We start from the raw sequence: 11,281 nt of genomic DNA, 5'->3' as shown, positions 1-11,281 counted from the left end.
AATGAATTAAATTGCTAGCGAGTACCATTAGGCCTAAGATACAAAAACGTAAATCTTAAACTCGACTCATGACAACTAGTAGCAGGAGCCTGGATCACAAGATGTCCATTAAACTCGCTCCTTGTGCCTTGATTTCCCAAGTTCGTGTGCTCTACCTCTTGCGACTATTATCGCAAGAGCCCTTTCTTTCCACATTTCTCCAGTTTTGGTGCATTGCATGGATAGATATACGAAGTCAAGCTACGAGCCTATGACCTTGGCATTTGAAAAAGAAAAAAAAAAAAAACAGAAGAAGAAGAAGAATATAAACCTTAAATTAAAATTTAAACATTATCCAACTATTTTCACTGTAAGTTATCATATGAACTAAAGTCGTTTACAATGAGAAATGTAGTAGACTCAAGGCCAATGGCAGACAGTTTCTTTTGGCCCACAGTTTGCTTCCTGTTAATCCTTTGAAGTTATAACAAGCAACCCCAAAGCGCCAATGAGAATATACTGGAAAAAAGACACAACAGGATCAGTCCAGTTAGATAAAAATAATTTAGTGTGTGCATGATTTATTAAACCATTTGTTTGGGGGAAACAAACCTTAATAATTGGCTTTTCAGTCATGATAATTGTTACCCAGCCAACATAAGGTAAGAACCTGAAAATGAAACCAAAAGTGATCAAATTTGTGACAACAGGAGTATAACTTCCTAGGTGATAAGTTTGCCCAGTGCAGCAAAATAAGCAATACAGCAACATTATGCAGGTAAAGTGGTTGAGGAAGAAACCAAAACTAATAGGAAGCTTTCAAAATCTTGGTTCACCTAATGTCATCAAAATGTTCCACAAAAAATATGCCATCAAAATTAACCTATATGCAGATTACTTTGACCGAACAGCACAAAAAGAGGCAAAGGCAAGAGTTCTTACCCTACAGCTCTGCCCATAATATGGTGCCGTTGAAGCCACAACTGACCCTGGGCATACAGAAGTCTGTCATCCCCGTAATTGTTATCTCCTGAGAAATATGCAAAAGGGGTGAATAGTTTGGTAAATTAACTGTAGCGGGAAACCCGAAAACAAATATCAGATGCATGTTTTGAAATAGTGGGGATACACAAGCTAAAAGAAATATAAGTTATGTTCATGAAATATGTCCCAGATATTTATTAATCAAGTCTCTGGAGGATTTAAAATCACACAAAAAGTAACATTAAATTATATTGAAGAAACTGGCACCTTTTGTGAGGACATCTACTTCTCCTGTATCTTCTTGTTCATGAACCTGCAAATCATTGACCAACAATGCTCACTCGACAATAGGTGCTGGTAATCAACTGTGTATTGGAAAATAGTGAAGAAAAGAAAAATGGCAGATGAACTTGGCAGTCACAATCGATAACATCTACATAGTGAAACTAATCTTTAACATCTACTGAGGACACCTCAACCTCTTTTGAGTTCCTCACCCAAAAGAGAGATGTTTAATTTAGTATTTAGATGATAATGAAGGGGAGGAATAGTCTGTTATTTTTTTTTTTTTTTTTTTTTTTTTTGTCCTTCACTTTTGATTCCAGACAATATTTCCTTGGAGATATAGTATCAAATGCTTGAAATAAAACACCTAAACCTTGTTGTCAAAGTCTAAACCAGATTGTTCCTTGAAGCCCAAAAGAAATACACAGCACCATCTATTTCAAATCGGTAGACAATTTGATTTAGCCACCTCAAAAGGTCAACTGTTTACCTTAATGACACGATGGACAATTGGAATCTCACGGCCCTGAAGAAAAAAGGCAAATGAAAATGAGAGCATATTAGTACTTACAAAAAAACAGATATGAATAGTGACTCCGTATTAATAACGTGCATGCTTAGTCAATAAGAGAAAAGAGATGAGCAGTAGTGCTAGTGAAACTATATGCGCATTGACTGGAAGACACATACATTAATATATAATATTCTACAAGGTTGAAAACAACTTCTTGGAAAGGAAAGAATTCAAAGTCAACTGAATTTAATCCTTTGTACAAATACCGTCAAAGTTCCCTTTATAGTTCCCATCTACAGCTCCAATGGGACCACAAAACTCCATAATTTTTAATTCTACATGCTATATTTTTAATCCCTAAATCTTCTATCTTTTGTTTTCGGAAACTTTATAAGCAGACTTGGCTTATTAATTAGTAAGATCCAAAATCACAGAGAAATGTATTTGCAAACTTGAAACGATAAGAGATAAGGTAACCACATAAACAAAAGGCAAAATAGCCAAAATACCTCCTAAACTAATAACAAAAGGCAAAGTAGAGCTGACGAATATTACAATTCATCTGATAAGTAAAAAAATATATTCAAGGAAATAAATCACCATGTGTATTAAAACAAGCCTGACTGTTACATAACATAAAACACTAGAATCACCAGCCAAAATAAAACAAATATGTACTTACATCAACATTAAACACAACAATTTCTCCTGCACGAATGGGTTCTTTACTCATGTGCAGAAACAAAATGTCCCCCTGCAAAACATAACAATTGGATTATTAGTTAAGCAGCCAAAAAACATGAACATATAGATATAAAACTGCCAATCAATCAAGAAAATCAGATTATTAATACCAAAATACCATAGACAAAAGCTCAAATTAAAAGGCACTAAACCTTTCTCTTAAAGATAACCATCTACGATGGAACACAAATCATATTATTCTTTCATAAAAAACCAAACTACTCCCAAACATTATTGACCAAATTTAAGACACGATAAATGACAAAAGTTACAAGTGATGTGTTCAGGTTATAGCAGTCCTTAAAAGAAGACTGAATTCTTAAACTGCATGGATAGTAAGACTAACTGTATGCTTTCAATGTGATACAGCATGAGGTTATAAATATAAAATATAAATTATAAGATTGTGCGGTAAGCATGCTGATTCTTAACAAGAAGACCTCCCTACCACATCAATTCAAACTATTTTTGTCAAGAAGTAGGAGGATTGTAGAGATGAAATAAGCAGGGTTAACCCAAGATACAAGAGACAAGGAAGATTGCTTCATCATGTTAGGAACTCATAACCTCAGAAGAGGCTGCAGAACATCCAATTATGAAGTTGTTTAAATGACTATACATTACAAATAAAAACTCATCTGCTGTTAAGAATCAAGCATCTTTTCCTCAGAGCCAGATACTTTAAAAATCAGAAAAAGGAAAATTTTATCCCATCTTTCTAAAGTTCTGAACATTCCCCCAAATGCCTCCTTTCTGAAGTATCTCTAGTCAAGACCATTAAAACTACTTATTCCCGACTTAAAATCAGAAGACATGCCAAAGTATTTGGATGATAAATACTCATAGAACCAAAAAGTTGAAGCAAATATGCATCGTCATATCTTACCCTCCTGAAGCCCGGTTCCATACTTCCCGACAAAACAACAACAACAGGAGATTCACTGCCGGTAAAGCACATCAAAGCCTTCCATATTATAAGTGCAGATGTAACAATCATACCTGAAACAAAAACATTATCAAAACCGCAACATTGACCACATCTCCAAAACCCAGGTATGACAACAACCAAAGAAACATTTATCGAAAAAGAAATCCTCCAATTCAAGAATTAAAAACATGAGCAATGAAATTAAATTGAACCCAACAGAGAACAAACATAAGACATTCAAATGCAGTATTCCTAGATAATGAGATTTGATAGAAAATCAAATCAAATGCAGAAAATAAATTCATAACATTACAGTGTGAAGCTTATACTCTACAACAGCCCAGATGACAAAGTAAACATTAGAAACATGAAAATCTGATGAGCACCCACATACATTCAGAATAATAGAAAGCATGAATTGCTGAGATTAAGACCCAGAACGAGAAAATTGGGGAAATAGAGAGAGAGGGTTTAAGGGTATATACAAACCGAGACTGACGGCCTGAGTGAGGACCTGCCGGAACTGCAGGGATTTGACGGAGTCCACGGTCTCGCCGATCCAACCCATTCTTGTGTTCTTCTGGCTGCTTCTTTGTCTGAGTCTGAGAGAGCTCCGGAGTAAAAGGTTGTCGTTTTCTTCCTCTTCAGCACAAACCCGTTTCTTTTCTTCTCTGTTTTTCACTTGTTCGTTTCCCTTTTTAATTTTGTATAATTTTGATTTGTTAAATTTGGTCAATGCACCAATCTAAAGGAGCCATGTCAGCGAAACGATGTGGCAGGCCTTGTGGATTTTACTTTTGCAAATATTGAATATATCGGGTAAATACAATTGATACATTTTTATTAGAGAAAAATGCACCATCAGTTAACTCGTACTCAAGTCAGTTTGATACATACGTACACTCGAAATAGAAGATCTGAACTTTTGTTATAGACATAATACCTATTTCTCTTTTTAACATTTGACGAATGAGGCTTTCAATTTTAAGGCTCATAAACAGCGTCACATGTTTTGAGATAAAACGAGTTGGCTAGATATTTACTTTGGCTAGATATTTACTTTCAAGTATGGAAATGCTTCCACTAGCTCTTTTTAGGTTGCTAGACCATTCGGGTGGAAACCTATAAGAATGGCTGCAAACATGTCAGAGGGGCATCCGTATAGCTTTGAACAAAACCCTATCTGTGTGCGGGCGCGAGCCGCCAATGACATATGTTTCAAACTCTTTCAGAGACTTGCATCAATGCGTGCACGTGTACGGTATGCAAGCGAGCAACTGCATTTGCTAGTGAACGCGTCCATGTGGTGATTCCACTAACCAAAAGGAAAATACCTTTTTTGTCTTTTCTATAAGAAATGAAATTTGCGAAGAACTTTTTTTTTTTTTATCTCAATGTTCGGTATCATATGGAGTTTGGAAGAAACCATCCCTCCCCCCCTCCCTCCCCCCCTTTTTCCTTAAAAGACTATTTGCTTTTTGTTTCGCATTAAAAAAAAACATGACAAAATCATTAATTTTTCTTTCAAATGCTTACTTTTTTTTTACAATCCAAATAAGACATAACAAGACATTGCTAAAGGCAAATAAGAAATCAGTTCGATAATGAGATTGGAGGGTACTTGGGTTTGTGGGGCTTCAAATTCGGTGGTGTGCAAATGCAGGCCAAAAGGAAGTTGTTGTTTTGAATTTGTCGGTGGTGTGCATATGCATATGCAGGTTGTATTATGCATGTGAGAGTTGTATAGTAGCTTTCACATTGTCAATTACTGACCAAAAGAACCATGATCAATCATCCTTGAATGTAAATTCAATAGTGAGAAGTATTATTTTAAAGTTAAGTTGTTTTATTTTCAACTCATTCAACTTATTCACGATTAATCATGATTCTCCTGTCAGTGGAGTTGTATTAAGCGGTTGGTGGAGCAAGACAGTGTGCATGATAGTGCAAAGCTAGACGCAAGGTGGTGTGGACGTGTGGTGAAGCTACGGTGGTCCGTAGGTGAGGAATTGTATATTTCATTCATCAAATAAATATTATATAAAATGTGTTACAATGTTTCAAAGTTAAGTAATACAGATTATAATCATAATATGAGTTCTAATTACCATAATCACATCCTCATTAGTCATTATAATGATTCATTTGTGCAGTTACATTTGTTAATTTCTAATTTTGTAATCTCATCGTACGAGTTATTATTTTGATGAAAATAAATAATGATGTCGTTTCACATTTTTGTTTTATTTTATTTTTTGTTGTTTTTTTAAGTAGAATTCAACACTTTGTTTAATATAAAAATAAATAAAAAAATACACGTAGTGGTATAATAACTTCCACGTGGTAACCAAGCTATGAAGCCACGTAAAATCGAGCACAAAAGGACTGGAATTCCTCCCAAATTTCAGTTTCATATAAGTGCCACTGTCGGGCGCCGAAGCCACCCAAAAGTTCCAAATGGCGCTTCTGCTTCCTGGCGGGTGCATCCGAGTAAGGCCACCACTCAGCGAGTCTCGGCCAGCTCACGTTAGACGGAAGCTCACTACTTTTGCTACTGTATCCCCAACTCGAGGAGAATCAGTTGACTGGGTCCAAGCAACTTCATCCTTCTTTGAAGACGACACAAGACCCATCATGCTATTTGACGGTAAACCCGGATCACTCAGCTGTCTTCTGCTTGGTCTTAAAATACCCGTTTCTTCATCTTGTGTAATGATTGAACATGTTGGCCAAATTTGATTTTTGTTACAGGTGTTTGCAACTTGTGTAATGGAGGTGTGAAGTTCGTGCGTGACAACGATCGAAACAGGTTGGCTTCTCCTCTTTCATGGGAACTGATGATGTTCTGTTGGAGTTCTATACTTTTGTTAATTTGTGTCTGAGTTTCTGCTAGTTAAGTTTTGAACTGGGAATCACCCAAGGAATAGTACTGATGCAACTACTATCCAATGATAACTTATCCTTGCTTTGCTTTCAGAGGTCTTAGTCTCTTAGAAACATTGAATGTTTTGAGAATTATAGTATAAGGTTATCTGTATTTTTTGGGGTGTGATTTAATTGGCAGGATATGAGGTTGATTGTAAGTTTTCATGTCGTCACGTTTGTTTTTGGTTGTTGACTACTAACAGGAGAATGAGGTTTGAAGCTCTCCAGAGTGAAGCAGGGAGGAAACTGCTACAAAGATCGGGGAGAGCTCCTGATGATATATCTAGTGTTGTGCTGGTTGAAAAGGACAGGTATATACAATGATTCAGTTTTAACCATAACAATAACTTCTCCCTGTTAGTCAACCGCAATTTTGAATAAGCTTTTACAGCAGCAGAAATTTAGTTGCATCATGGAGTTTTCTGATGAATGGCACAATGATTCCCCGTGAAGAACTGGATGAAGAAAATGAACTTTTCTTAGATTAATTTTTGTATAACACTTTCTGATTTTTGATGATTCCGAAACCTGTAACAGTTTGAATGTGTCATGACCACTGTAAAACAATTATATGATTAATATTGAGAGATTACATGGTGGATTTCAGATCATTCATAAAGTCAGAAGCTGTTGTGAAGATAATGGAACACATAGACCTACCCTTCCCCCAACTAGCATTCTTCTTACAGTTTGTTCCCCTGTAAGTCCTCCCTCTTTGTTATGTTTGTTGATCTTTTGTTTCCTTTTTCTTTTTTGAAGATGAGAAACTAATGGAAGAAGCTATACTGTGGTGATGGTTGCAGCTTCATACGGGATTTCATATATGACAATGTTGCAAACAATCGTTACAGCATTTTTGGTCGCTCAGAGTCGTGTGAGATATAGAAATTATAATACTTGATCTTCCCTATAAAAGGTATGTATGTATATTGCCAAGTGGAGATCTAAAATATCTGATGACGTCTAGTCTTGTAACTGCATTTTGATTACATTGAAATAGAAAAAAAAAAATCTTATAGTTATCTAATGAAGTTTCTCAAGTTGATGGATATAAATCTGAGGTATAATAAGTCTTCTAGAAGTACAACTTTTATATGAATTAGGAGGCTAACTCATCTTCAACATGCACCAATGTTGGCATTGTTTTTCCTAAATGCAGAAAACTTCTGAAATAGAAATTACAGAACTCGTCTACATTGCTGTCTTCACTTAGAAAATAGCAAATGCCCTCATCTACTCCTTATCCTAGAAGAATCTTTTTAAGTTTTTCCTTCCATGCTAACATCACTTAGTTGGTTTTGGTTTTGCCCGCACACCCTCAAGTATGTTTCAAGTATTTCATGTCTATTGGGGTCATACCATATAGGTACATGTGTCTTTCTCTCTGCTCTGTTTACCATCTTGCAGTTTGGGGTCATACATTATGCTCATTTAAAAGGGAAGAAAAATTTACATTAATCAAATGCTATTAGCATGAAAGTTCCATGATCTACTAATTTCATTTCCGAAGTGTCATTCAACGGGTGTAAGCCATCGTCTCCGCAAAGATACAATAATGTTGTAGGAGTTGGTAAAGATGAGAAAGAATGAACCGTTCTTCATTAGTAATTGAGAGTATATAAATGTACATGCGTGTGGTATAATGTATGATAACACACACATGCATGATATTAATTGCATATATAATAAGTCATACACCAATGATAACGATTTCTAATTGCATAACTTGAATAAGATATTGAAATATCTCTCCAAAAACAAAAGAATAAGATATTGAAATAACATTCGAGTCGTATAAAATTCTGTGCAAGTGATTTTTCAAGTATTGTTATTTCCGTATGAACTCCATTATATATATCATGCCAAAGAAAATTCAAATTTGTAGACCATACACATACACTCACATCTGAATATATACATTCCATTAATCAGTAATAAATTCACTTCAATATGTGTGTGCATGTGTCTGTGTTTCATGCATTTGTTTGACATTCCTGATATAAGGAAGTAGAGTTAGTGTTTTTTTTTCTTTTTCTTTTGGGGTGTGGTTATAGTTTCTGGTGCTATACCTGCAATTCTTGAGGAATTAGCAGTTGAACTCTCAAGAATGTCTCAATTGCTTGAAATCAGGGCAGATTTTTCATCAGGGGAACATCATATAGCTTGCCAAAAGCATATGTATATCTGCAGAAGTAAAAGAAAAGAAAAAAGATCTGTCAGAGGAATTGAGGGTAGTTACTTTTCGGTTTGTATTCTTCTATAAATTGTAAAATAGAAATAAAGAAAGTAAATACTTACCCGAGAACTAAGATTATAGCAGCAGTGATTCCTAGTACATATTGATACCACTTGTGCCTAGATTTAAGTTGGCCCTTATAGGAAGTAGGAATGTACTTGCGGTTTACATATCCAAATTGAGGCCGAACTAGAATAACAAAGCCGACGAAAAAGCCGGCGAGGAATCCTCCTATATGAGCTGAACTGTCCACTCTAGGTATAAAACCTAGCGCCAAATTCAGGGAAATGACGACGACGAGTATGAGGAGCGCTATGCACTGAATAGGAAAGTTAGATCTGAGTCACGTCTATGATGGATATGTTCTAAGATTACAGCTAATGTTGATCAGTCACATATATTTTATTTCGATACGGTGGTTGTGTGGATACTAAGTTGCTTTGTGGTTTAGGTTCAAGTACTTTGGGTTAGGGTTTAGTAAAATGACATAATTTTGGACTTGAGCACAACATAACATAAAATGGTAGCAGTGGATCAGTTCTAAATGGAGGTTCTTTGGATTTGCTGTTGAGAGTCACTGAAATCAAGGGAAAGAGGAAAAACAAAGGATACCTTTCTTGTATAGATTGTCCAGTTTGTAAAAAGCTCAGAAAGCATGGCTCCCAACAATCCAAAAAGTGCCCCAGATGCGCCAACTGATACTTGTAGCTCTTTAATTTGTCTTTGATGAATTGCAGATGCTAAGCTTCCACCTAATCCAGCAAGTAAGTAGAGGAGTCCTATTCTGACTGCCAAAATGCAAACAGTTGAGAACAGTTAGTGTGCATTGGTCATGTTGAAACTGAGTCGACAGACTTTTTATAAATCTAAGCTCTTACTGAAACCGAATTCCTGCTCAAGCCGGATTCCTACGAATAGAAGGCTTATCATGTTAACAAGCAGATGAACAAGTCCAACATGAAGCCACATGCAAGTTACGAGACGCCATCCTTGTCCTTCTTCCACCACTAAGTTCCGGAAAAGGGCACCTAGCTTTGTCAGACTGCAAAGAGTAGCAGTTGGATTAAGTTATGATGTTTTCAGTGTGACACTGATGGTGCAAAAGTTTGAAGCTAATGGAAGGAAATGAATTTTGCAGCTCAGTAGAAGACATCGACCCATTGCCTGTGTGACTCGTGGTTGAAAGCTGATATCAGCTGCATTGTGGGGGTGTATAATGGTTCATGGGCAATGTAATCTGTAGAAATCTACAGGATTGCATACCTAAAAGTGTATCTATGTACCAAGAGAATATCAGAATGTTTGAATGAATGTCAAAGAAGATGGTTGAGCATCAGCCTCTGGTTGGTGCCAATTTCCCTTCCACTTACAACAACCTCCGTTTGTTAGTCTTTCAAGTTCATCCCTTTTTAGTTGACTAATTCACAAATTTAATGGGTTCGATTAGAGCTGGTCATTGTGTGTATACTTCCAATGTGACCTAGAAAGTTGAAGGGGAAAATGGCCTTTGATTATATCCTCAAAGGTACTGATTGAACAACTTCTGAAATCCCAAATGACATATAATTTCGTTACAGTAGAAGAAAAGAACCAGAATTGAGGAGTTCTTACGTGTTCATAGAAGGACCAAGGAGGTAGTTTTCTTTGATGGGTTGGAAAGAGAACCTCCCCAAGAAAGGCAAAACGCATTTTGGATGTTCCTCTTGAGAAGGGCAATTGTTATAATACATGGTGACGATGAACATGATGACATTGATCAGAAACATGACTGGTACGAGCCACGAAAACCATGGCTTTTCTGGTGGGGGGCATATTTGTGGCGGAGGTGGCCGGCTTCTCTGATGCCTCTTCTCAAGTCCCCTTTCTGGTGGCCCCTTTTCGACGTCGGTGGATGGCGGTCCCTTCCCCATCTCGGCCACGGGGAATGTGGAAGCTGGAGGTACACACTGCACCCAGAAGATGCTAATGTGCACCAGGTTGTAAGGAGGGAGGGAGAGGTGTTCTTGGTGGGCAAGGAACGATTTTTTTCTGGGTTGGGGCGGTTAGATTAGGTAACTTTTCCTGATTTTAGATGTGCGGATATTACCTGATAATCCTTGAAAATAAATTACAGACATGCATGGAACAAAATTATTATAATTACTTTTACAAAAGATAATTATTAGATTTCAGTTTATTAGTTACATATATGTTTGGATTTGTTTCATTTACAGTGGGCAAGGCCGTACTTCAATTGCTCAAAATAGAATCTTAGCTTATCAATTCTTGACAGATTTTATGAAACATTTGAATGTGGGATCTCCCAACAAATTGCAGATGCAGTTTGTAGTGGAAGACATGACTATAATTAAACGACTATAGTTAATATTACAACGTGTAAACAATTTTCTAATTATAGATTCTTGTTACATGGAGTGGTTTGTATTTTGTATTTTGTTATCAGTTTCAGTTACGAAACTCTGCGCATCAGTCGCTTCTGCAACAACTTTCAGATCGATTCCCAAACAACACTTTGCTCGAGCTATGATTAACTGCTGATCGATTTGTTCATCTTAGAATAGTTATAATTTCTGGTTCTGGTTTGTTCACCAGAATCAGGTTTTCTCTACTGTCGATCTAGTTTACTTTGTGCTGTTGTAGACATGGTATCACAGTAGGTGTAACGCAGAGATGTGTTGGGACCTGT

General features: G+C 36.5%; 3 protein-coding genes across 4 annotated transcripts; 1 reads left to right on the top strand and 2 right to left on the bottom strand.

Annotated features, from left to right (window-relative positions):
• Positions 1–173: 173 nt before the first annotated feature.
• Positions 174–4,105, bottom strand: LOC101302570 (signal peptidase complex catalytic subunit SEC11C-like). Of its 2 annotated transcripts, XM_004303274.1 has the most exons (8): positions 3,924–4,105; positions 3,393–3,505; positions 2,445–2,516; positions 1,739–1,774; positions 1,231–1,276; positions 922–1,009; positions 592–649; positions 174–498 (listed from the first exon to the last, which is right to left on the bottom strand). In XM_004303274.1, the coding sequence occupies exons 1-8, from the start codon at positions 4,000–4,002 to the stop codon at positions 448–450; spliced, it is 543 nt and encodes a 180-aa protein (XP_004303322.1). In that variant the 5' UTR covers positions 4,003–4,105; the 3' UTR covers positions 174–447. The 2 variants fall into 2 exon arrangements, with proteins under 2 accessions (XP_004303322.1, XP_004303321.1); XM_004303273.1 differs by having other exon boundaries at positions 336–649.
• Positions 4,106–5,816: 1,711 nt separating this feature from the next.
• LOC101302280 (DCC family protein At1g52590, chloroplastic-like) lies at positions 5,817–7,353 on the top strand. Its single transcript, XM_004303272.1, has 5 exons — positions 5,817–6,081; positions 6,186–6,243; positions 6,563–6,670; positions 6,967–7,059; positions 7,163–7,353. The coding sequence occupies exons 1-5, from the start codon at positions 5,892–5,894 to the stop codon at positions 7,242–7,244; spliced, it is 531 nt and encodes a 176-aa protein (XP_004303320.1). The 5' UTR covers positions 5,817–5,891; the 3' UTR covers positions 7,245–7,353.
• Positions 7,354–8,485: 1,132 nt separating this feature from the next.
• On the bottom strand, positions 8,486–10,666 carry LOC101299111 (inactive rhomboid protein 2-like). The gene is made up of 5 exons (XM_004305465.1): positions 10,207–10,666; positions 9,474–9,637; positions 9,208–9,383; positions 8,658–8,914; positions 8,486–8,543 (listed from the first exon to the last, which is right to left on the bottom strand). Exons 1-5 carry the CDS (start codon positions 10,503–10,505, stop codon positions 8,486–8,488), a joined length of 954 nt encoding a protein of 317 aa, XP_004305513.1. The 5' UTR covers positions 10,506–10,666.
• Between the last annotated feature and the right edge of the window lie 615 nt (positions 10,667–11,281).

Source organism: Fragaria vesca, linkage group LG6 (assembly GCF_000184155.1).
Source record: "Fragaria vesca subsp. vesca linkage group LG6, FraVesHawaii_1.0, whole genome shotgun sequence".
Lineage (NCBI taxonomy): Eukaryota > Viridiplantae > Streptophyta > Magnoliopsida > Rosales > Rosaceae > Fragaria > Fragaria vesca.
The sequence above is the reverse complement of the archived record's forward strand: the minus strand, read 5'-3'. Positions and strand labels throughout refer to the sequence as shown.

Bases quoted from the DNA above. Each gene is read 5' to 3' on its own strand.
- LOC101302570 (XM_004303273.1), bottom strand. From the start codon at position 4,002: ATGGGTTGGATCGGCGAGACCGTGGACTCCGTCAAATCCCTGCAGTTC. The intron at 3,506-3,923 runs GTTTGTATATAC...TTTTTGTTTCAG, and splicing joins CACTCAGGCCGTCAGTCTCG to GTATGATTGTTACATCTGCA. The intron at 1,010-1,230 runs GTGCCAGTTTCT...CATATTTCTCAG, and splicing joins AGTAGATGTCCTCACAAAAG to GAGATAACAATTACGGGGAT.
- LOC101302280 (XM_004303272.1), top strand. From the start codon at position 5,892: ATGGCGCTTCTGCTTCCTGGCGGGTGCATCCGAGTAAGGCCACCACTC. The intron at 6,244-6,562 runs GTTGGCTTCTCC...GACTACTAACAG, and splicing joins CGTGACAACGATCGAAACAG to GAGAATGAGGTTTGAAGCTC. The intron at 6,671-6,966 runs GTATATACAATG...GGTGGATTTCAG, and splicing joins GTGCTGGTTGAAAAGGACAG to ATCATTCATAAAGTCAGAAG.
- LOC101299111 (XM_004305465.1), bottom strand. From the start codon at position 10,505: ATGGGGAAGGGACCGCCATCCACCGACGTCGAAAAGGGGCCACCAGAA. The intron at 9,384-9,473 runs GTAAGAGCTTAG...GCATTTTGGCAG, and splicing joins TGAGCAGGAATTCGGTTTCA to TCAGAATAGGACTCCTCTAC. The intron at 8,544-8,657 runs GTAAGTATTTAC...TTACTTCTGCAG, and splicing joins GCTATAATCTTAGTTCTCGG to ATATACATATGCTTTTGGCA.